General features: G+C 40.9%; 1 protein-coding gene across 9 annotated transcripts in view; it reads right to left on the bottom strand.

Moving 5' to 3' along the window:
- Positions 1 to 4702: 4702 nt before the first annotated feature.
- The window catches only part of DIAPH2 (diaphanous related formin 2), a 919875-nt gene continuing 899746 nt past the window's right edge, over positions 4703 to 24831 (bottom strand). For 7 of the 9 annotated variants that reach the window (XM_055081632.1, XM_055081633.1, XM_055081635.1 and 4 more), the window contains one exon: positions 14033 to 19537. In XM_055081632.1, coding sequence (XP_054937607.1) covers positions 19470 to 19537 — 68 coding nt within the window. In that variant the 3' untranslated portion in view covers positions 14033 to 19469. Of the gene's footprint in view, positions 4719 to 14032; positions 19538 to 24831 lie in introns of those variants that run through there. The other 2 variants (XR_008616350.1, XR_008616349.1) reach the window with 2 other exon arrangements.

Here is a 24831-nt window from a genome sequence, read left to right as displayed (position 1 = left end):
CCCTTGTCACTGCTTCTGCCTACAACTTCTCTGGCTTGAGAATCACTTGAATAAAGAGAGAATGATTTAAAAATAAAATGGATTACAGAAACAAACTGTCTTCTGTTTCTGCAAAAAAGGAAATGCAGAATTGTCTGGCTAATTGTCATCCAGCCTGGGGCAGGCCAGGCCCAAGGGAAGGGAAGGGAGGAAAGAAGACTTGAAGAAAGAGATTTCCAAGCCCATCAACTATACACAGAGCATCACTGAGTTGTAGGTACTGTCCTGGAGGTAAATAAGGGCATCAGACAGAACCCCTGGGTTATGGTCTAGTTGGGAAGATATTGGAGTAAAATACACACATGCATGCATGCACACACAGATGGATAAACATACATGTCAACCTGTAGCAAAGCTCCAGTGAGGACACCTGTTGGTCAATACCAAGGATGCGTCTCTGGGGAGTAAAGATTAGTCTTGCAGGGGAAGAGTGGGCCTGACTGTGATGGTCCTTGAATATGAAAGGTATCCTGTGGGCAATTAGAAGTCAACAGTGTTTTGATGTGGGTGGGGTACCATATGCAAAAGAGCATTTTAGAAAGAGTAATCTGGTAACAGTTTGAGCAATTCATTTTAACAAACATTTACTGATTATCATGTACAGCACCAGAGTCCAAAACGCAGAGCTATGCAACAATACAGGAAAAAAAAAATCTATATCCCCTGAGAATTAAAAGCCTTGTCAGGGAGACAGATATACTTTGTGTACTAGTGTGGAACAATTTCTAAGACAGTATTACATACAAAGAGGTAAGGTACAGAACAGTATGTTTAAAACATGCTGCCATTTGTTAGGAAAGAATGCAGGGAAGACATGTATGTTTACACATGTATTTGTATACATAAAAGATTTATACGAGATGTATATGTATACGATTTGTGCAAGGATACACAAAAGTCTGATGACGTTGCTTGCCTCCAGGGGAAGAAATTAGGGTGACTAGTTGGTGGAGGTGTCAATTGTATGCATATCCTTTGGCACCCTCTGAGTTTTGAAACAAATGAATATATTACCTATTTGCATTAAAAAATATACAATAAAATAATGTTTATGGGAGTATGAGAGGGAGAAGATGAATTCCAGTTGGAAAATCTGGGGAGACTTCTGAGAGCATGTGGGCTATGAAGCTGTGTCTTTGGAAGGTAGCATTTCTACAGGTGATGGTTTCAGTGGGAGGTGTTTCAAGCAGAGGATAGAGCTTGCCTTGAGCCACAGGGTAGGGGCTAGATCGCACTGGTCAGTATGGTAGCCACTAGCCACATGTGACTATTGAACACTTGAAATATGGCTAGTGTGTGCAAATTGAGATATGCTGTAAGTGTAAAATACTCATGGGTTTTTGAAGACGTAGTAAGAAAAAAGAATGTAAAGTTTTTCATTAATAATTTTTATGTTGATTACATATTAAAAGGGTAATATTTTGGATATATTGGGTTAAGTTAAATATATTAAAATTAATGTCACTTGTTTCTATTTACGTTTTTAAACGTATCTACTAGATCATGTAAAATTACATCTGTGACTTGCATTAGATGTCTGCTGAACAGGGCTGATCTAGGTAATGGAGATTTTCAGAGAGTGTTGAGTTAGGTCGGTATGGCTGCAGCAGGGCGTATATGGATAAAAGTGGGAGGGAAGTTTGGAAAAAGCGGGCCAGGCCAAATTGTGGAGGGCATTGGCTACTCAGCTAAAGAGTTTGGACTTTAATTTTGTATTCGCAAGTGAGCCCCTGCAGGGCTTGGAGTGTAGGAACCAGATGATCAGATGGCTGCTTTGGACAGGGGTGAAAGTACGGTCAGGAAGAACAGTTATGACAGTAACAAGGAGTGAGGTCCTAGGGTCTGGGCTTGGGTGGTAGCTTTGAAATCAGAAAGAGATCAATGTAAACTATATTATGAAGGGAGAATTGATAGAACTGAGTGGAGGTATAGATAGATGTCAGAGACAACATGAAGTTTTACATCCCTGTTGATTAGAAGCATGTCAGTGCCAGTAATAAGCATAATGAAGCCTGGAGAGGGAGGTGGATGGGAGCTGCCTGGGGGAGAAGAGGATTTTGATTTTTGATGTGGTGAGCTTGAGGTGGCTGGCTGAAGGGTAGAAGTGAGGGTATGAGAGAAACAGATTTTTGGGTCTTAGTAGAGGTAATCAAATAGGTCAGATAATTATAATAATGATTAGTACTTGTATAGCATTAAAATACACACAATGCTCTCACATGGATTATTTTACATAATCCCTACAATAGTCCGAGGCTCAAAGAGTTTAAGTTTCTTGGCCAAGATCACACAGCTAGTAGTGGCCACGGTAGCAGGCCCAAACTTGCTTTCTAGCACTGCACTTGAAATAAAATGCTGTGGGAAAATCTTAGACTCTAGATTATACAATTTCACTTCCCCCAAGCTGCTGCCTAAATTGAGGGGTGGACCCAACCCTGAGAAAACTATCTTAGCTTCCCCTCAGTTGTTTTAAACATCCTTTTTAGAGATGAGGAATCTGTGGCCCTGGAAGTTAAGTAAAATGTCAGAAATGTCCATTAATGAGAGGGGTAGGTGGAACTCAGACAAGTGCTGTGGTACACTGCATGGTGTTTCCAGGTATTAATATTTCTTCCCTGTTAGAGAGAGTGTCTCTGCCTCCTGCCATGAGCCCTACCAAACTGATGTGGTCTTGGTCATAGAACTTGCTTTGGCCCACGGAATGTGGGATAAAGTGACCTCCGCCACCTAGAATCAGAAGCTTTAACAGCCATGACATGGTTCAGCCTCTTTTGTTCCCTTCCCTCTGTGGTAAGAATGGCATGTCCCAAAGAAGGGCTCCTCCTTCAGTTGAGATCCTGGAATAAGGAAGACATACGAAGCAGAGCCACAGATGACCTGTAGCTACTGCAGGGCCTTTTGCTATGGTGATTGAGTTTGAGGGATTGTTTGTAATTTAGTGCAACCTAGCCTAAGCTGACTGACACACTACCCCATTATATGTGCTTTGTTTCCATTACACTCACTGTTCACAAATGCTCACTTTTCACCTGGTTAACTTCTCATCCTTTCGGTCTCCAATTAAATGTCACTTTTTCAGAGAGGCTTTTCTTGACCACAGAGTCTAATTTAGGTCCCCCTCCTCACCATACACTCATACATACACTCATACACCATTATTTTCTTTTATAGTATCTGCATTCTTTCCTTCTTAGGCACTTAACGCAGTTGTCATCATATAGACAACGTAGACTTGTTTACCTTTGGCATGTTCCACTTGACTGTAAGCTCCTGAAGACCTGGATCACATCTATTTTTGCTTGCTATTATATACCGCCTGTTAACACAGTAGTTGCTCTGTGGATATTTGTGGAATAAGTGATGAACAAATGAATAGCTTATTGTTAACCTGGTTGTTGGATCATAAACTGAGAAGGTGGGGGGGTGTAGCAATTAGGGGAGATGATAAAGCTCCTAAAAGAAGTTCCTGGGTGCAAGGATCAACTACTTTTTTTGTGTTTTGTCCTTCTCTTTCAAGGAAACTTTGAAAGCAGTGGCACTTTTCAAAACCCTTAAAAACAGATTCACTTGCCAACAGGCCTGCGGCCTGGCAGGTTTCCTGCCTAATACCAGGGAGGCCTGCGGAAGACCACAGATAGACTAGAAGGGCTCCTTTGAAAGAAAAGAGGACCGTTGCCATAGAATGCTTATTTACACAGAGTAAAAGAGTCACCTGCCCTTCCCCTTCTGAGTGGTTGTTGCAATTTAGTGAAAAGTGGAAAGGAGGGGGAGAGAAAGAGACAACTGGGAAATAGAAGTTATGGGCTGGGTGTAGTGGGTCCTTTTCCCGTCCAAACCAAACAAAAAATCAGGCCTACTCCCCCTCACTTTCACCTGCCAAGAGACCACTTAAGAGGTGGCTCTGGACTGTATCACACCAAGCTGGCAATCAAGAGTTTGAAGGCTTTGTGCAAAACTGCCAGCCTCTTCATGACAGGGACACGCACACATGCTCAGGTGGCAGGAGGGAGGAGGAAGCAACAGTTGTGTATTTTATATCATGAAATCTCTTGTATTGAGAAACCCACTAGGTCCCACAGCTTGAGTTACGGAAAGCTGCAGTGAAGCCTGAGGTCGAGGCTACGTGTCAGTGGGTGGAGTCAATGACCCTTTCCTCCGGGGATGCTCTTTAATCCTGTGACCCTGCAGAACACACAGCCAGGGCAGGTTCCTTTGGCAGGGCAGGAGAGGGGAAGCTTATGGGGATATACTGCACTTTTAAAAAGTAAAATAAACGTAATAAAAAGCAGGCAGCATAATTGCCGTGACTTATATCCCATGACATTTGATAATAACAAGGTTGGTACGTTACAAATAAGTTCCACATTTACAACTCTGCCTTGATATTTACACTTATTAAATTGCTTAGGGAGGTGGTTCCTGGATGCTGGAGGCCCATATATAAAACATATTAGCATAATTGGAGTACAGCCAAATCCCTCAGTGTACATTGCAGATACTTGTTAAAAGCTTGACCTTGGAGGAAAAGCCTTCCTCCTTGTCTTCAATCGGTCATCAGCTCCTGAAACTGCTCCTCTGAAATCAACTTCCAGTCATCCACAGTTCGAGAGGCTTGTCCTCAACGCTGACCTTAGGCAGGCCCTCAGATCCCAGGACAATGATGAAGGCTGCATTCTCACCTGGATGAGGAAATTAGCTATGATTTTCCATGACCTGTACCAAACATTCCTTTTCATTTGTTTAATTCACTGAGAGTTGACACTACACATTAATTCATTGAGCAATTGCTTTGTGTAAAGGCCCAGAGATGAATGAGACAGTCAGGGCCATCAAGAAGCTTACACTTTAGTCAAGGACACAGACAACTAACTCTAGTAAGAAGGCAGAATGAAATAAGGGCCATAGTAGGAGTATGAACAAATGGCTATGGGAGCCTAGATTACACAATTTATTTTAATGAGGAAAGGCAGCACCTGTCCTTGAAGGATTAATAGGAGAAAAAGGGTGAAGTTGGGCAGTGAGGTCATACCAGTCAGAGTAAAGTGCACGTACATAAAATGGCATGAATGTATATATGTGTTTGGGGATGTAATCATATGCTTGTTTGTCACTGGCAGGCTCCAATGATAAATCCAGCACAGCATGGCTGGAGGGATGGTAAAGGGGCTTGGAAGTTGTGTTTGAGTCTGCTCCTGGAAACTTTGACGCCTATACTAGTTTTGTTAATTAAGGGGAACAATCAAAATTTTTGAAGTGGATCAAGAATGGCATTTTAGGAAGCAACCTCTAGCAGTGCGAAGGACAGGTCGAAGAGCTAAAACACCGAAAACAGGGAGACCAACTTCTGTGCCTGACTGGATATTAGGGGAGAAGGAATAGTACAAAGATGCTTCTGGTGTTTCTAGCCTTAGAGACTGGGAGAAGTGTAGTGCCCGTAATGACATGGGCAACCTGGAGAGAAGGATCAGCTTGCTGGAGAAGAACATATTTGGTTGGGAGTATGCTGAGTTTAGCGTGTGAGCTATCTTTTACAGAGGGAGGGGGGTTCTGGGGCTCTGGCGAGATCTCAGTTACCGCCTCATGGGAAATTGTCAAAGCCATGGATATGCCTACCACCTGATGGTGGGGACAATACAAATGAACACCGGAGATACTGCCTGTATTTAGGGGTCATGTGACCCCTAAATATGTGAATATTTATATATTAGTAAATATGTGAAGACAACCACTAATAAACGGGAGTGAAGAATTTTCTGAGTGGTGGGAGAAGACAAGGCTAGGTGTATTTTGTGCCAAACTGGCAAAAAGTAAGCAGGATGAGGATAAAGGGGAATTCGTAGGATTTGGCAATTAGGTGATCAATGGTAGTCTTGAAGGAGAGAAGATTCACGGGACGGTTGCTGTTGTTGTTTAATCAGATAGAGGAGACTTGAGGATGCTTGTGGACTGAGAGGAAATGAGCTGATGGAATAATGGATGTGAAAAGTGAAAGTCCTTTCGAAAGTACAAAGCACCACACAATACGAGGTCACAGCAAGTCAGATTTTTATCCCAGATGCTCTAGAGTTGAAAGGTCATTGACATCTAACAGATGCTTTGATTTTTATCATTATACTGAGTTCTGCTAAGGAGGCCTTATTCCTGACCTCTTTCATCTCCCTTCCCTCCCTCCTCCAATCACCACCATAAGTGTTACCAGTCGTTCAGCTGTTCAGCCGGGTAAAATACTCATTACTTGATTTTTGTCAGCAAGTCTAGGTCACTCTGCCATTTACATATCACAGGTTTCCAAAAACTGTTTGTTTAAAGAGAAAATTCTTAGGATGTGGTTATTTTTCAATGTAATTCCCACTGTGATATGCAGGTTTTTGTAGGAAAACAAAGGGACAATAACACAAGGTATTTGTGGGGTGGGGGGAGATGAAGCGGATTCATAAACCAGGTCCCCTTCCAAAACAAAAAAATATGAGCTAAAATAAAGCCATTCAGTGTCACGTGTACCCAGCGGTTGAACGTACTGAGGAGGGAAGCCTTATGGCTGTTAGAGTAGAAAGGTATTTAGCATAAAGGCAATAGACCTGAGTAGAGTTGGAAAGTCTGAGAGATTCCTGAGAAAACAGTAAAACAGGAGAATTTGCTGTTATTTTAGAGAGTAATGGTTGTTCAAGAACCTCTTAAATGTATGACTTAAAATATTAACCAGACACTTCTTAAGAAGTCCTAGCTATGAACTAATTAAAGCTTTTCCCATGAATTATGCTTCATCTAAATGCCTTTCTTTCCTGTCAGTATGGGACCAAAACTGAATCAGTACATTTTAATGTCCACTCAATCTTTGTCAGTTTTTCCTTTCTTTGAACAGCCATTCAGTGTTTTGACTTTCAGTATTATTGAGAAGAAAACAAAAGAGAAGGGACTGGAAAGCGAAAGAGAAAGGGGAAAAGAAGAAAAGGAAAGAAAAAGAACACAGCCTAGAGAGGTTACCCTGGTCCTTACTACCATAATCACTACAGTATCACTAAATATGCTCTTGTGTGGAATCGTTTTTTCCTGCCTGCTCTATGTCTTCATGACTTGATGCTACTTGTACATCATGAGATTTGTTTGAGCCATTCAACAACACAGATAGTAGGAGCGTATCAAGTGTCAGAGCTGCAGCTGTTGTACACATCCATGGTATCACTGCAATGATGAGCTCTTCTTCTTGTGTTCAATTTTTTCTGTTGAAAGTAGCCCATCAGTCACTCAGGCCTGAAACCTTGGTGTCAGATTTGAATCTTTCCTCTCCTCACACCCTCAACACCTAATTGATTTGCCAGTTATTTAGATGCCACTTGGATCTGTCCCACTGATGCTATCCTAGTTCAGGCCTTCATTAATTATCAAAAGAAGCATTATTGCAAAAAAAAAAAAATATTATTGCAGTTGCCTCCAACAAAGTTGGCCTTCTGTGACCTCTCCCATCTGTCTTACACAGAGCTTCCATCACCATCTTCCTTAAGTGCTCCATGTCACTTCTTTCCTCAAAATCCCTCAGTATTCCCCAACATTTTAAAAATCAAGCCCAAACCACACAACCACTGCTGCCTTTCATGGAACCTTAAGTTCTAGTCCAACCGAATTGCTCCATATTCCTTGCATATGCACATCAAAGCTTGTACTTCTGCCCATGCCTTCCCTCCCTCCTCAAAAAGACGGTAAGTTCCATGAGAATAGGGCCCACATCTGTCCAGTTCACTGTTATGGTCTCAGAGCCTAGCACTGTGGTTGGCACACAGTAGGTGCTCATTAAATTTTGACTGAATGAATAAAAACTTGACATATCCAAACCTACTTACCCTTCAAATTTCATTTCAAATGCCACCAGTGCCAAAAAATCTATGCTGATACCTGCTTTCCACCTCAATACCCACCTCACCTAAGTCAACTGTTTTTTTCTGAACTCCCCTAGGCCTTATCTGTACCACTCTTTTACGACACTGAGCACGCGCTTTCCACTTTGAATTACAGTTCTTTCTTTTTGTACATGTGCCATCTCCCATTAGACTGTGAGATCCCTGGAGGCAGGAGCTGTGTTTAATTCATAATGGTGTCCTGAAAAGTAATGATGTCCACTGAACGGGCACTCGGTGATTAGAATAGCCACACTGGAGCCTTTAGCAAAGTAGAGAAGTTAGTTGAAGGTTTATTATTAATATTTCTAATAATAATATGATAAGAGCCCTTGTGCTTTGCTCATACACATCAAAAGGTGAAAATATTTTCTGCACCTTGGCCAAAATATAGGTAAAAATACTGGCTGAACGTCTATTAGCCAAGCTATAAGGTCATCATGGCTAAAGTCTGAATGCTGGCTAATCTCCAAGAACTAGGAACAAAGTTGTGATTTGCACAATTCATGAATTTGCAAGTTGTTTTTCGCTGCAGTGGATACTAACTATGATAATATTTTATTTGTGGCTATTGGGACTCACTCTAGACATCTAAATAAACTCAGTCTGTAAATGGGATCTTTGGCTATAGCTTTCTTTTTACTATAAATCAAAACTATACACCATGTTACATGCATTGCATATATATCAATTATTTCCAGATTTCCATTTTCCTTTGAGCTCTTAGCATTAAGCTAGAATTCCCCTAGTTGTCGATACTAAGGTTTTCAGACTCCCTATAAAGGAGTTTGCCTGCTTGGGTCTCTGGGGGAGAAAAAGCCATTTTTTTTTGATTCCTGGAGCAAACCATTCCAAGGGAAACAATGGTCTTGCCAGGTACTTTGGACCATATCATCATTTATAGACCTGGTTATTACCTTGTCCAACCCTCCATCTTCAAGTCAAGTCAGCCCACTTATGATGAGAGATTCTTTTGAAAGCCCTCCAGAGAATAAGAAGTATCTAAAAATCCTTTATGACTAATTCCAGATTTTTACCCCTCTGAGCATTTGAAGCCCATTTACTTTCATTCTATAATCATCATCACGGTAAAAAACCCTTTTCTGTAGAAACAACAGTTTCTCTGGAGGATGTAAATCACCCTTCTGACTCTCTTCTGGACTTTTAAGTAAGTTGTGCAAACATCTCTCCACTACGCTGGCAAGAAGTGCTAAAGATGATTACTTAAAGAAAATCTTATGATTCCCACAGGTGGGCGTGTCTTTGACTATATCCCATGATTTCCACCTGACCAGGTCCTTACAGAAATACTTTTGTACTTACTTCTGTTAAGTTGAAGCTTCTCCTTCTAGAATGTTTGTTCTTACATTGCGTCTTTCTTTATACTTCTTCAGTTTGTGCCTTTTCACCCATCCTTAGTATTAATTATCATAGGCAGCACAACATTTAATGTAACCTTAACTTTATTGAATAAGTAAGTATGCATTACAGATGATAGGTTGCAAGTCATTCTTGGTCCTGCAGAGACAGGTGTTTATGCCGAGGCAAAACGAGAACATGAATCCACAGTTCTACTGCTACTGAAACACTTCTGAGCGTCTTGGTATGGGCACAATCTCCCTCAATATCCATTCAAACAGGTTTTGCTGTCACCCTTCCTTTCAGCTGAGGGAGTCACAATATCTAAAATAAACTTTTGTAAAGAATGCTTCTGTATCAGAGGTAGTTTTATACCTACATTATTTATTAATCATAGAAAACATTCGGTCAAAGACTCCATAAAAAGGGGCAGAGAAGATACACCAGAGCTCAAAGTTGGAACCAATTATTTTTTCAAGCTAATTGGCCACAGTGACAAAAGTATCAACTGAATTTAAGAATAGCCTGTTCAGCCATTTAACATCAAAGCATGCAGTAGCCTGCGCATACAATAGCTCTTAGCGACAACCTTGAATTTGGCTTGAGCACCAAGGATGCATTTCAAAATGTGAAAAGTACATTTATGTGCAATGACTAGTGGTGTTGGGAGCTGAAACGTGGCTCCCCAAAGATACATCCATGTCCTAATTCTCAGAACCCGTGACGTTAACTTAGTTGGGAAAAGGGTCTTCACAGATGATGTAATTAAGTAAGTTAAGGATCTTGAAATAATGGGGAGATGATTATCACGGATAAACCGGTGGGCCTTGAATGCCTTCACAAGTGTCTTTATAAGCGGGAGGCAGAGGTAGACGACTAGACATCATACAGAGGGAAAGGTGATATTGATAATGAAGACAGAGCAGAAAGAGATGATGTGGCCACAAGCCGAGGAATGATGACAGTCGCAAGAAACTGGGAGAGGCAAGGAACAGGTTTTCTCCTAGAGCCTCCAGAGGGAGTATAGCCCTGCTAATACCTCAGTTTACCACTTCTGGTCTCCAAAACAGTAAGAGAATGAATGCCTGTTGTTTTAAGTGAACATGTTTGGAGTACTCTGTTACAGCAACCACAGCAACAAACTACAGATTTTGGTACCAGGAAGTCAGTCAGGGACTGCTGTAACAAATACCCAAAAATGTAGAAGTGGCTTTGGAATTAGATCATGTGTAGAGGCCAGAAGAATTTTGACGTATGTGATTGATAGAAAAAGCATGGACTGCCTTAAACAGACTGTCGGGAAGAATAGGAATGTTAAAGGCGCGTCTCGTGAGGGCTCAGAAGGAGCTGAGGAACATTTTATTGAAAACTAGAGGAAAGGTGATCCTTGCTATATAGCGGCAAAAAGCTTATCCAAATTGCCTCCAACTGTTGTTGTGTGGAAAGTAGATCTGTAAGTAAGTGATGAATTTGGATATTTAGCTGAGGAAATTTTTAGAGCAAAGCACTGGAGGTATGGCCTGGTTTTTTTCTTGAGCTTAGAGTAAAATATATAAGAGGAAAGGGATAAATTGAAGCAAGAACTGTTAAGCAGAAAGGACCCAGCACTTGATGATTCAGGAAATTCTGAGCCTATTCAGATTGAAAAAGATGCTAAAATGAAGATTCACTGTTTGTTAGGATAGTGTGGATAGTGTGCTCTGGAGATAAGGCCAAGGCTGGATAACCTTTGGCTAGTGCTGTAGCGATTAGGCATTGACTCACTGATCCACTCAATCATCTCAGTAGAAGCCAGGAACAGAGGTGGTGTTATCTGGCAAAGATCTGTGAGGACTCTCTTGTCTCACTAGTAAATCAATATGATATATACGGGGAGCCCACAAAGTTTTTGAGAAAGTTACACCAGCGGAAACAGTTCCAGCTTGGCCTGAAAGGGACAGAGACAGGACAAAATGAGAGAAGGCGGTCAGACTACCAAAACTTTACAGGCAGGAAGTAGGCTGATGATAAAGCTGCAAAGAGGTGATACCCTTTGATGATTGATAGAAAAGAAGATCAACCCTAGGGCAGAGCTGCAGGTTTAGAGGCAGAAGTACAAGCCATGGGCACAGGGGCAGAGACTTGATCCATGGGCCAAGAGGCCAGAGCTGCAGGCCTAAAAGGTATAGCCCTGAGACAAGGAGGATTATTGTCAAGCCTTGAAACCTAAGGGGATTCTGCCTGGCCAAATTCTGAAAAGCATCAGGACAGGTGACTCCTTTCTACGTTTGTTCCATTTTCTCCCTTTTGGAATAGGAATGTCGTCTATAACTATCAATCATCATATGCCTGAGAGGTTACCCTGGTCCTTACTACCATAATCACTACAGTATCACTAAATATGCTCTTGTGTGGAATCGTTTTTTCCTGCCTGCTCTATGTCTTCATGACTTGATGCTACTTGTACATCATGAGATTTGTTTGAGCCATTCAACAACACAGATAGTAGGAGCGTATCAAGTGTCAGAGCTGCAGCTGTTGTACACATCCATGGTATCACTGCAATGATGAGCTCTTCTTCTTGTGTTCAATTTTTTCTGTTGAAAGTAGCCCATCAGTCACTCAGGCCTGAAACCTTGGTGTCAGATTTGAATCTTTCCTCTCCTCACACCCTCAACACCTAATTGATTTGCCAGTTATTTAGATGCCACTTGGATCTGTCCCACTGATGCTATCCTAGTTCAGGCCTTCATTAATTATCAAAAGAAGCATTATTGCAAAAAAAAAAAAATATTATTGCAGTTGCCTCCAACAAAGTTGGCCTTCTGTGACCTCTCCCATCTGTCTTACACAGAGCTTCCATCACCATCTTCCTTAAGTGCTCCATGTCACTTCTTTCCTCAAAATCCCTCAGTATTCCCCAACATTTTAAAAATCAAGCCCAAACCACACAACCACTGCTGCCTTTCATGGAACCTTAAGTTCTAGTCCAACCGAATTGCTCCATATTCCTTGCATATGCACATCAAAGCTTGTACTTCTGCCCATGCCTTCCCTCCCTCCTCAAAAAGACGGTAAGTTCCATGAGAATAGGGCCCACATCTGTCCAGTTCACTGTTATGGTCTCAGAGCCTAGCACTGTGGTTGGCACACAGTAGGTGCTCATTAAATTTTGACTGAATGAATAAAAACTTGACATATCCAAACCTACTTACCCTTCAAATTTCATTTCAAATGCCACCAGTGCCAAAAAATCTATGCTGATACCTGCTTTCCACCTCAATACCCACCTCACCTAAGTCAACTGTTTTTTTCTGAACTCCCCTAGGCCTTATCTGTACCACTCTTTTACGACACTGAGCACGCGCTTTCCACTTTGAATTACAGTTCTTTCTTTTTGTACATGTGCCATCTCCCATTAGACTGTGAGATCCCTGGAGGCAGGAGCTGTGTTTAATTCATAATGGTGTCCTGAAAAGTAATGATGTCCACTGAACGGGCACTCGGTGATTAGAATAGCCACACTGGAGCCTTTAGCAAAGTAGAGAAGTTAGTTGAAGGTTTATTATTAATATTTCTAATAATAATATGATAAGAGCCCTTGTGCTTTGCTCATACACATCAAAAGGTGAAAATATTTTCTGCACCTTGGCCAAAATATAGGTAAAAATACTGGCTGAACGTCTATTAGCCAAGCTATAAGGTCATCATGGCTAAAGTCTGAATGCTGGCTAATCTCCAAGAACTAGGAACAAAGTTGTGATTTGCACAATTCATGAATTTGCAAGTTGTTTTTCGCTGCAGTGGATACTAACTATGATAATATTTTATTTGTGGCTATTGGGACTCACTCTAGACATCTAAATAAACTCAGTCTGTAAATGGGATCTTTGGCTATAGCTTTCTTTTTACTATAAATCAAAACTATACACCATGTTACATGCATTGCATATATATCAATTATTTCCAGATTTCCATTTTCCTTTGAGCTCTTAGCATTAAGCTAGAATTCCCCTAGTTGTCGATACTAAGGTTTTCAGACTCCCTATAAAGGAGTTTGCCTGCTTGGGTCTCTGGGGGAGAAAAAGCCATTTTTTTTTGATTCCTGGAGCAAACCATTCCAAGGGAAACAATGGTCTTGCCAGGTACTTTGGACCATATCATCATTTATAGACCTGGTTATTACCTTGTCCAACCCTCCATCTTCAAGTCAAGTCAGCCCACTTATGATGAGAGATTCTTTTGAAAGCCCTCCAGAGAATAAGAAGTATCTAAAAATCCTTTATGACTAATTCCAGATTTTTACCCCTCTGAGCATTTGAAGCCCATTTACTTTCATTCTATAATCATCATCACGGTAAAAAACCCTTTTCTGTAGAAACAACAGTTTCTCTGGAGGATGTAAATCACCCTTCTGACTCTCTTCTGGACTTTTAAGTAAGTTGTGCAAACATCTCTCCACTACGCTGGCAAGAAGTGCTAAAGATGATTACTTAAAGAAAATCTTATGATTCCCACAGGTGGGCGTGTCTTTGACTATATCCCATGATTTCCACCTGACCAGGTCCTTACAGAAATACTTTTGTACTTACTTCTGTTAAGTTGAAGCTTCTCCTTCTAGAATGTTTGTTCTTACATTGCGTCTTTCTTTATACTTCTTCAGTTTGTGCCTTTTCACCCATCCTTAGTATTAATTATCATAGGCAGCACAACATTTAATGTAACCTTAACTTTATTGAATAAGTAAGTATGCATTACAGATGATAGGTTGCAAGTCATTCTTGGTCCTGCAGAGACAGGTGTTTATGCCGAGGCAAAACGAGAACATGAATCCACAGTTCTACTGCTACTGAAACACTTCTGAGCGTCTTGGTATGGGCACAATCTCCCTCAATATCCATTCAAACAGGTTTTGCTGTCACCCTTCCTTTCAGCTGAGGGAGTCACAATATCTAAAATAAACTTTTGTAAAGAATGCTTCTGTATCAGAGGTAGTTTTATACCTACATTATTTATTAATCATAGAAAACATTCGGTCAAAGACTCCATAAAAAGGGGCAGAGAAGATACACCAGAGCTCAAAGTTGGAACCAATTATTTTTTCAAGCTAATTGGCCACAGTGACAAAAGTATCAACTGAATTTAAGAATAGCCTGTTCAGCCATTTAACATCAAAGCATGCAGTAGCCTGCGCATACAATAGCTCTTAGCGACAACCTTGAATTTGGCTTGAGCACCAAGGATGCATTTCAAAATGTGAAAAGTACATTTATGTGCAATGACTAGTGGTGTTGGGAGCTGAAACGTGGCTCCCCAAAGATACATCCATGTCCTAATTCTCAGAACCCGTGACGTTAACTTAGTTGGGAAAAGGGTCTTCACAGATGATGTAATTAAGTAAGTTAAGGATCTTGAAATAATGGGGAGATGATTATCACGGATAAACCGGTGGGCCTTGAATGCCTTCACAAGTGTCTTTATAAGCGGGAGGCAGAGGTAGACGACTAGACATCATACAGAGGGAAAGGTGATATTGATAATGAAGACAGAGCAGAAAGAGATGATGTGGCCACAAGCCGAGGAATGATGACAGTCGCAAGAAACTGGGAGAGGCAAGGAACAGGTTTTCTCCTAGAGCCTCCAGAGGGAGTATAGCCCTGCTAATACCTCAGTTTACCACTTCTGGTCTCCAAAACAGTAAGAGAATGAATGCCTGTTGTTTTAAGTGAACATGTTTGGAGTACTCTGTTACAGCAACCACAGCAACAAACTACAGATTTTGGTACCAGGAAGTCAGTCAGGGACTGCTGTAACAAATACCCAAAAATGTAGAAGTGGCTTTGGAATTAGATCATGTGTAGAGGCCAGAAGAATTTTGACGTATGTGATTGATAGAAAAAGCATGGACTGCCTTAAACAGACTGTCGGGAAGAATAGGAATGTTAAAGGCGCGTCTCGTGAGGGCTCAGAAGGAGCTGAGGAACATTTTATTGAAAACTAGAGGAAAGGTGATCCTTGCTATATAGCGGCAAAAAGCTTATCCAAATTGCCTCCAACTGTTGTTGTGTGGAAAGTAGATCTGTAAGTAAGTGATGAATTTGGATATTTAGCTGAGGAAATTTTTAGAGCAAAGCACTGGAGGTATGGCCTGGTTTTTTTCTTGAGCTTAGAGTAAAATATATAAGAGGAAAGGGATAAATTGAAGCAAGAACTGTTAAGCAGAAAGGACCCAGCACTTGATGATTCAGGAAATTCTGAGCCTATTCAGATTGAAAAAGATGCTAAAATGAAGATTCACTGTTTGTTAGGATAGTGTGGATAGTGTGCTCTGGAGATAAGGCCAAGGCTGGATAACCTTTGGCTAGTGCTGTAGCGATTAGGCATTGACTCACTGATCCACTCAATCATCTCAGTAGAAGCCAGGAACAGAGGTGGTGTTATCTGGCAAAGATCTGTGAGGACTCTCTTGTCTCACTAGTAAATCAATATGATATATACGGGGAGCCCACAAAGTTTTTGAGAAAGTTACACCAGCGGAAACAGTTCCAGCTTGGCCTGAAAGGGACAGAGACAGGACAAAATGAGAGAAGGCGGTCAGACTACCAAAACTTTACAGGCAGGAAGTAGGCTGATGATAAAGCTGCAAAGAGGTGATACCCTTTGATGATTGATAGAAAAGAAGATCAACCCTAGGGCAGAGCTGCAGGTTTAGAGGCAGAAGTACAAGCCATGGGCACAGGGGCAGAGACTTGATCCATGGGCCAAGAGGCCAGAGCTGCAGGCCTAAAAGGTATAGCCCCGAGACAAGGAGGATTATTGTCAAGCCTTGAAACCTAAGGGGATTCTGCCTGGCCAAATTCTGAAAAGCATCAGGACAGGTGACTCCTTTCTACGTTTGTTCCATTTTCTCCCTTTTGGAATAGGAATGTCGTCTATAACTATCAATCATCATATGCCTGTCCCACCACTGTATTCTGGAAGCAGGGGCCCTGTTGATGTCTTGTTTGTTTCACTGATTCAGAGACGCAAAGGAATTTTGCCCCAGGGTTTTCACCTATAGCTGATTTAGATGATCTAGGTGAGCTTTGGCACTTTTGAACTGAAGATGTTTGGATGAGATTTTAGACTTAAAGGGTTGAGACTTCTTTTGGGAATGTTGGGATAGGGTGAATATACTTTGCACATGGGACAGACATAAATTTGGGGGTCCAGAGGGCAGACCGTCATGGGCTAAAGGTCACCTCCAAAAAGATATGTCCACATCCTAATCCCCAGAACCTATGAATGTTGTTACATTTTTTGGAAAAAGGGTCTTTCTTACAGATGTAATTAAGTAAGTTTAGGGTCTTCACATGAAATTATCCTGGATTATCTAGGTGGGCCCTAAATTCCAACAAAAGTGTCCTTATAAGAGAGAGGCATAGGGAGATTAAATACACAGAGGAGAAGGTGATGTGAAGACCGAGCAGAGAGAGATATGGCCATAACCCAAAGAAAGAATGCCAATAGCTACCGGAAGCTGGAAGAGGCAAGGGAAGAGTTTCTTCTAGAGCCTCTGGAGGGAGCATGGCCCTTGATTTTGGACATCATCTGGCCACCAAAACCATGAAAGAATAAATTTCTGATATGTTGGGTCACCAAGTTTGTAGTAATTTGTTACAGCAGCCAAAGGAAACTAATACAACTAGTAAACAAAAACATTTTGAAGGGTTTTGCACTTTTAAAAAACATTCTGAAGAAAATCTGCATAAATTGGTGCGTCTCACATGTGGCAGTAATAAACCCAACAAACAAACAAAAGACTTTAGTATAATTTGGTTCTATACTAAAAATGTCACTCACTATGTACTTTTTTCTGGTGATAATTATTTTCAATCTAAAACAAAACTGCAAATGGCTAGAGCAGGACCATCATAAATCTGGGAAGCAAACCCTTTAATTGAGTTATCAGAACTTCGTGAAAGACCCTGAATGGTCTCATAATGTTTGTGAAAAGCATGTGGAATTATTCTAAATACAAATATATAATTTATCAATAATAGTACTTTTTTTTCCCCCACAAACTAAAAAATAAGGCAAGTTCACATCTGGAAAAGGTGATATGCATCAGTATGTCCACCTTGACCAGCCTGATAATATGGCATGGCAAATGTCCCTAAATATTAGTCAGGGTGAATATTTCAAAATATCATTTTCCAACAGTCTGAAAAGCTATCAAAAGACTCAAAGAAGCCATACCATGAAGATTTCAGAAAAGACTTTGTAAAGTTAAAAATACATACATTAAGTATTTACATAAATTAGTAGAACCTAAATCTTTGTTGTTGTTGTTTGTTACTGTTAAAAAAAAGTGTGTGAAATTGATATGTCCCTTAAACTTGTTTGTGTGTGTGCATATGTGTGTGTCGTCTTAAGATAGATATAGATGATAGGATAAAATTGTAAAATCTCAGATCCTGTTACTGCTTTTGATTTCTCTATTGTAGCAGCTTCAGAGCTTTGTAAAGGATAAGACCCAAGGAAGAATGCACTGGAGGAAAAGGCAGCAGTTTGAATCACTGTACATCATCTATAAAAAGGAAAAACTGTGAGCTATTGGTCACTTGGTTACATTAGCTCAGGGAGTGACTTGCCAAGCCAGTCACTTGTTCTTTCTGAATGTCTATAATGTGCTTTGGAGGAAGTAGAAATAGGATTTTCTTTATAAGAAATATACAAATAATAAGAAATCTTTTACAATAATCACAATCATCTGCATGGATTAGTTAGTCCAGAGAAGTTATACCACATTATTACAATGCATTTTTAAAAATAATAGACAGACAAGTTAAGAAGTATAACTTTTCCTCCCTCATCTATTTAAGAAAAATGTAGAGCCTGTTTTTTCCTCCTACAGTTGTTTTGGCAGCATCATTTGAATTTGTTAATATAAGGTAAATAAGTATGATGATGATTGAGAAGTTCACTTAGTCACTGGGATGTGGAATTAATTATTGTAGCAGGAGATATAAATATATACACATATATACAGATACATACATCATATAATTTCTTTTTCTTCTTCAGATCACCACGGTGGAACTGGAAAGGGGAGTAGAAAGGCAGATAAAACAACTGACCTTTCGGACAGTTTTCTGCTGCCTCCTGCGGAGAGAAATCTTTTTCCCCTCAGGTCGCCTAGAACTCTATTCCCTGCCTTAAGGGGGTTGTGGGAGAAAGAAGCAAGAGAGAGAAGAAATAAACCACGGAGAATAGAGAGCAATATTTACCTTTAAAAATCTGAATAAAGGTAACAGAATTTGCAGGTTCAGCCCTAGCATAAACATTAAAATGCGAGGTTTTTCTCAAAAACAGCCATATAAAGTATTTGTATAAAGTAGATATATGTGCATAATTAATTAGAAAATACCTCTTTAAATAAAGTTTAAATCACTTTCTCTGACTGCTGCTGTTAAACTTTTTGGCTTATTTTTAGCAGTGATGATAAGTGCCTGCAATATCATGCTGAAACTCTAGATTAATGATAAGTTTAATTTCAGCCGAAGCAGATGAATCCATCAACTTTCACTTGAGATAAGATTCTAAGTAACTTGGTGGGGGGGTGAAGCAGTACTTCTTCTTTTTCTGAGTTTCCAAAAATGGCTTCTTTTATAGAGTGTGCAATAGCAGTGCCTTTCCAAACCATTAACACACACATTTTCACTGGCCTTTTTTTTCCTTTTCTATATAAAACAGGAATCAGAAGTAGACACTGACTGACTAATTCTTTCTATTCTTTTTCTTCTCTTTTCTTCCTTTTTTTTGGGCGGGGGGGTGACTTCAAATTTGAGTGATAATATACATTTTTGACAGACTGAATGAATGGTTTTGAAAGTCTTTCTTTGGAACGCTTCAATTTCTTACACTTTTTTCATCATCACGGTCAGGCCACACACAGTAACAAATAATACACATCTTTACACTAAAAGGGAATGCATGTTTTATAATCCTGGTAATTGTGTTCGTATTAGTATAACTGTGGGAGGAGTCTTGCAATAGCTTTACATATGCACGCTATTGCAACCAGCTTAGCTTGCTCTTTGCAGAAATGTACTTATTTATTTCCTCTCCATCCCTTGAGTGCATGTTTTGTTCTTCCCAAAATGTATGATTTTATTTACTTAAGTAAGTAAGTATTTTCATATTCTTTGGCATCAGGAATCACTTCTTAGATGAGATAGCTTCATTGTGGCGAGAGCGTGACCTTTCCAAAGGTACTCGTCTGTTATCTGTAAGACAAAGAGAAAAAGAACCAAAAACATGGTGAGCTTTAGATCCCAGCTGTTATGTGATGTCAGGTTGAGAGAGAGAGGTTTTCAAACAGTCCTGAAAAATTACTTCAAATGAATATGTAAATAACAAGGAGCCAAGATCTGAGGCATTCATGCTGCAGCTCCCAGGCTGAGTTCAAGAGTTTGCAATCAGCATTAAATGACTTTTCTTGGTAAGTGAAGTCAGAGTGATAAAAGAAATGCAAGAATTCGCTCAAGCACAGTCCCCTTGGAAATAATAGCAGGCGACAACAAAATTCCTTGGTAAAGATGTTAAATTGAAAGGATCTATGTACAGTGCCTTTTGTTGGAAAGCACGTCAATTCCCCATGAGTTTTCAATCTGTATGTTGGCTATCTCTAGAGCACACCAGCGTGGGCAGAGCAAAAAAGAGTTTTTGTTTTTTACAATGATTGCAATATATGGCAATCAAATCAGCTACCAAGTCTTTGCCTGATTATGTGATGTAAACAAATTCAATACATTATATAGTCATTATGGGACTGAATAATGAATAGGTCCCATTCCCCTCACCCGTCACAGGAAAAATAATCACTGTAGAGAGAACTGTTGGCACAAAGCTTGGAAAGCAAAGTTTAAAAGCATTGAAAGTTGCTGAAAATAGTTGTTTTAGCTTTAATAGGAAAAAGGCTTACAGCTCTGCATTGTGATGATCACTACTATGTTATTATCACCTCTGTTTTATGCTCAGCTTAAATGCAACTGATGTCGGTGAGAATCCCTTTCTGACAAAAGCATAATGCACTTAGATTCTCTATTTAGAATGAGACTAGGTCCCTAGAAATAATGACAACTACCAGCACTTACATAAATGCTAACACTTTACACTCGTTAATTTGCTAATTCACACAACATCCCCGGGAGGTAAGTGCATTTCATTCTATCCTATTATCTCTGCTTTAGTGATGAAGGTTACACAGCAAATCAATGGTATGACAGGGGCTTATCATGCAGTTAATGCCTAAATGTCAGGCCTGCTTTGTTCAGAGGTAGATGTTGGGGCCTCCCAGGCTCCTACTCATTTCCTCCCTAAGATCATACCCAAGGAGCACATTCTGCCTGTGCCATGGGGAGGATGGACTCTGAGAAATGTTGAGGTTTTGCCATGGGATCTTTCTCATCTGTGCTAGTGTTTCTTGAGTGATTCCGGGTAGTCTGTGGTCAGTACACAGAGCAAAAGCTTACTGGCCTCCATAACCTTGGCCTCATTAACACCACAGAATGAGTGCACTGAACCAACCAGCCATAAGCTCAAAGTGCCTTCTAATGCAATAATATCACTGAGAGGTGAGAAAGAAAGAGATATTTTCTCTATTCGGAGATATATCTGAGTGATGGATTATTTGGGCATCCTTTTAAAGATACCATTAAAAAATCCATTATTTAGTTTGTGATATGGATCACACTTCAGCTAAAAATGTAAAGATAACATTCCTAGATAAAGGGCTTATTACTTAGATGTCACTGGTTTGCATACAGATTGGTTTGGGACTTCTTAGAAGACATTTACAAATGAGATGATTATAATATGATGGCTACCATTGCATTGCTAGCATTTAAGTATTCAGTGTTAAAGCTATCGGATATGAGAATGATGGCACCATTCACAGAGGATTGTCCCAGCTCAGAAAAAAGGCTTGTGCCTTGGTGGTCCTACACACTAAGGTCAGCTGGCATTCACACTCACTCCAGGAATGCTATTGGTACCCCATACCACCGCTCACTGCCCACTGGATTCAAGAGACGTACCACATACAAAAACCTAGCCTTGCAGCAGTAAATGAAGTGATGACAGGATTCACATCGACCTGCAACTTTCTTGGTAGCATCTGGTGTGAGAAAATAAACTTTCAAGTCAAAATGAACTGGGGAAAGGACACTGCAGCTTTTGGAAGGCAGGATAAACACTGGTTGATGGCCCAAATCCAGCTCTTGGCATACACAAAAGAGAATTATTCTATATTTCGTCCCTTCCTCTCTCCTTCTCTCCCTCTATCCCTCCCTTCCTTCTCTTTCTGTCTCTCTCTCTCTTTAAATTTTTTTGGTACCTAATTGGTACCTATGTATATGAGATAATTATAAGTAGAAGCAATCCTGAAAGGCCATAACTTGTATTTTCGAAATGTCAACCTCCAACATTGTTTATGAGAAAATGACACTAGAAACAATGGCAGCGGGGACCTGGCCTTCAAGATGGCGGAGGAGTAAGACGTGGAGATGACCTTCTTCCCCACAAATACATCAAAAATACATCTACATGTGGAACAACTCCTACAGAACACCTACTGAACGCTGGCAGAAGACCTCAGACTTTCCAAAAGGCAAGAAACTCCCCACGTACCTGGGTAGTGCAAAAGAAAAAAGAAAAAACAGAGACAAAAGAATAGGGACAGAACCTGCACCTCTTGCAGGGAGCTGTGAAGGAGGAAAAGTTTCCACATACTAGGAAGCCCCTTCACTGGCAGAGATGGGGAGTGGCGAAGGGGAAGCTTAGGAACCACAGAGGAGAGCACAGCAACAGGGGTGCAGAGGGCAAAGCGGAGAGAGTCCCACACAGTCGATCACTGCCAACGATCACTCACCAGCCTGAGAGGCTTGTCAGCTCGCCCACCAGGGAGGGTGGGGGCTGGGAGCTGAGGCTCGGGTTTCGGAGGTCAGATCCCAGGGAGAGGACTGGGGTTGGCTGCGTGAACACAGCCTGAAGGGGGCTAGCACACCACGGCTAACTGGGAGGGAATCTGGGAAAAAGTCTGGAACTGCCTAAGAGGCAAGAAACCATTGTTTTGCGGTGCATGAAGAGAGGAGATCCAGAACACCACCTAAGTGAGCTTCAAAGACAGGCGTGAGCCGTGGCCACGTGGCTATCAGCGTGGACACCAGAGATGGGCATGAAACGCTAAGGCTGCTGCTGCTGCCACCAACAATCCTGTGAGCAAGCACAGGTCACTATCCACACCCCACACCCCAGGAGCCTGTGCAGCCCGCCAATATCAGGGTTCCGTGATCCAGGGACAACGTCCCTGGAAGAACACGCGGCACGCCTCAGGCTTTTGCAAAGTCACGGCAGCCTCTGTCGCTGCAGGCTGGTCCCGCATTCCGATTATGACTACCATACCCCTCCCTCACCCTGGTCTGAATGAGCAAGAGCACCCTAATCAGCCGCTGCTTTAACCCCCTCCTGTCTGGGCAGGGAACAGATGCCTGAGGGCGACGTACACACAGAGATGGGGCCAAAACCAAAGCTGAACCCCAGGAGCTATGCAAACAAAGAAGAGAAAGGGAAATTTTTCCCTGCAGTCTCAGAGGCAGCGGATTAAATCCCCATAATCACCCTGATGTACTTGCGTATGTGGAATACCTGAATAGACAATGAACTGTCCCAAAATTGAGGCGGTGGACTTCGGGAGCAACTGTAGACTTGGGGTTTGCGGTCTGTAACTCATTTGTTTCTGATTTTCATGTTTATCTTAGTTTAGTTTTTAGTGCTTGTTATCATTGGTGGATTTGTTTATTGGTTTGGTTGCTCTCTTCATTTTTTTATTTTAATAATTAAAAGAATTTTTAAATTACTTTTAATTTTGCTTTCTTTCTTTTTCTTTCTTTCTTTTTTTTTTTTTTTTTTTTTTTTCCTTTTTCTTCTGAGCCGTGTGGCTGACAGGGTCTTGGTCCTCTGGCCTGGTGTCAGGCCTGAGCCTCTGAGGTGGGAGAGCCAAGTTCAGGACACTGACATCAGAAACCTCCTGGCCTCCCATAACATCAATTAGTGAGAGCTCCCCCAGAGATCTCTCCGCCTCAACGCTAACACCGAGCTCCACCCAATGGCCAGCAAGTTCCAGTGCTAGATGCCCCATGCCAAACAACTAGCAAGACAGGAACACAACCCCACCCATTAGCAGAGAGGCTGCCTAAAATCATACTAAGCTCACAAACACCCCAAAACACACCATGGGATGCGGCCCTGCCCACCAGAAACACAAGATCCAGCCCCACCCACCAGAACACAGGCACCAGTCCCCTCCACCAGGAAGCCTAAACAACCCACTGAACAAACCTCACCCATTAGGGACAGACACCAAAAACGACGGGAACTATGAACCTGCAGCCTGCGCAAGGGAGACCCCAAACACAGTAAATTAAGCAAAATGATAAGACAGAGAAACACACAGCAGATGAAGGAGCGAGGTAAAAACCCACCAGACAAAACAAATGAAGAGGAAATAGGCAGTCTACCTGAAAAAGAATTCATAGCAAGGGTAGTAAAGATGATCCAAAATCTTGGAAAGAGAAAGGAAAAAATAAAAGAAATGTTTAACAAGGACCTAGAAGAACTAAAGACCAAACAAACAATGATGAACAACAAAATAAATGAAATTAAAAATTCTCTAGAGGGAATGAATACCAGAATAACTGCGGCAGAAGAATGGATAAGTGACCTGGAAGATAAAATAGTGGAAATACCACGGAGCAAATAAAGAAAAAAGAATGAAAAGATTGAGGACGGGTCTCAGAGACCTCTGGGACAACATTAAACAGACCAACATTCAACTTAAAGGGGTCTCAGAGGAAGAGAGAAAAAGAAAGAGACTAAGAAAATATTTGAAGAGATTATAGTTGAAAACTTCCCTAACATGGGAAAGGAAATAATCAAGCAAGCCCAGGAAGCACAGAGAGTCCCATACAGGATAAATCCAAGTAGAAACAGGTCAAAACACATATTAATCAAACTATCAAAAATTAAATACAAAGAAAAAATATTAAAAGCAGCAGGGGAAGAGCAAGAAATAACATACAAGAGAATCCCCAAAAGGTTAAGAGCTGATCTTTCAGCTCAAACTCTGCAAGCCAGAAGGGAGTGGCAGGACATATTTAAAGTGATGAAAGGGAAAAAACTACAACCAAGATTATTCTATTCAACAAGGATCTCATTCAGGTTTGATGGAGAAATTAAAAACTTTACAGACAAGCAAAAGTTAAGAGAATTCAGCACCACCAAACCAGCTTTACAACAAATGCTAAAGGAAATTTTCCAAGCAGGAAACACAAGAGGAGGAAAAGGCCTACAAAAACAAACCCAAAACAATTAAGAAAATGGTAATAGGAACATACATATCGATAACTACCTTAAAAGTAAATGGATTAAATGCTCCAACCAAAAGACATAGACTGGCAGAATGGATACAAAAACAAGACCCGTATAAATGCTGTCTACAAGAGACCCACTTCAGACCTAG

This window comes from Physeter macrocephalus, chromosome 21, assembly GCF_002837175.3.
Source record: "Physeter macrocephalus isolate SW-GA chromosome 21, ASM283717v5, whole genome shotgun sequence".
NCBI classification, from domain to species: domain Eukaryota; kingdom Metazoa; phylum Chordata; class Mammalia; order Artiodactyla; family Physeteridae; genus Physeter; species Physeter macrocephalus.
Note: the sequence above shows the minus strand (reverse complement) of the source record. Positions and strands in the feature narration are given on the sequence as shown.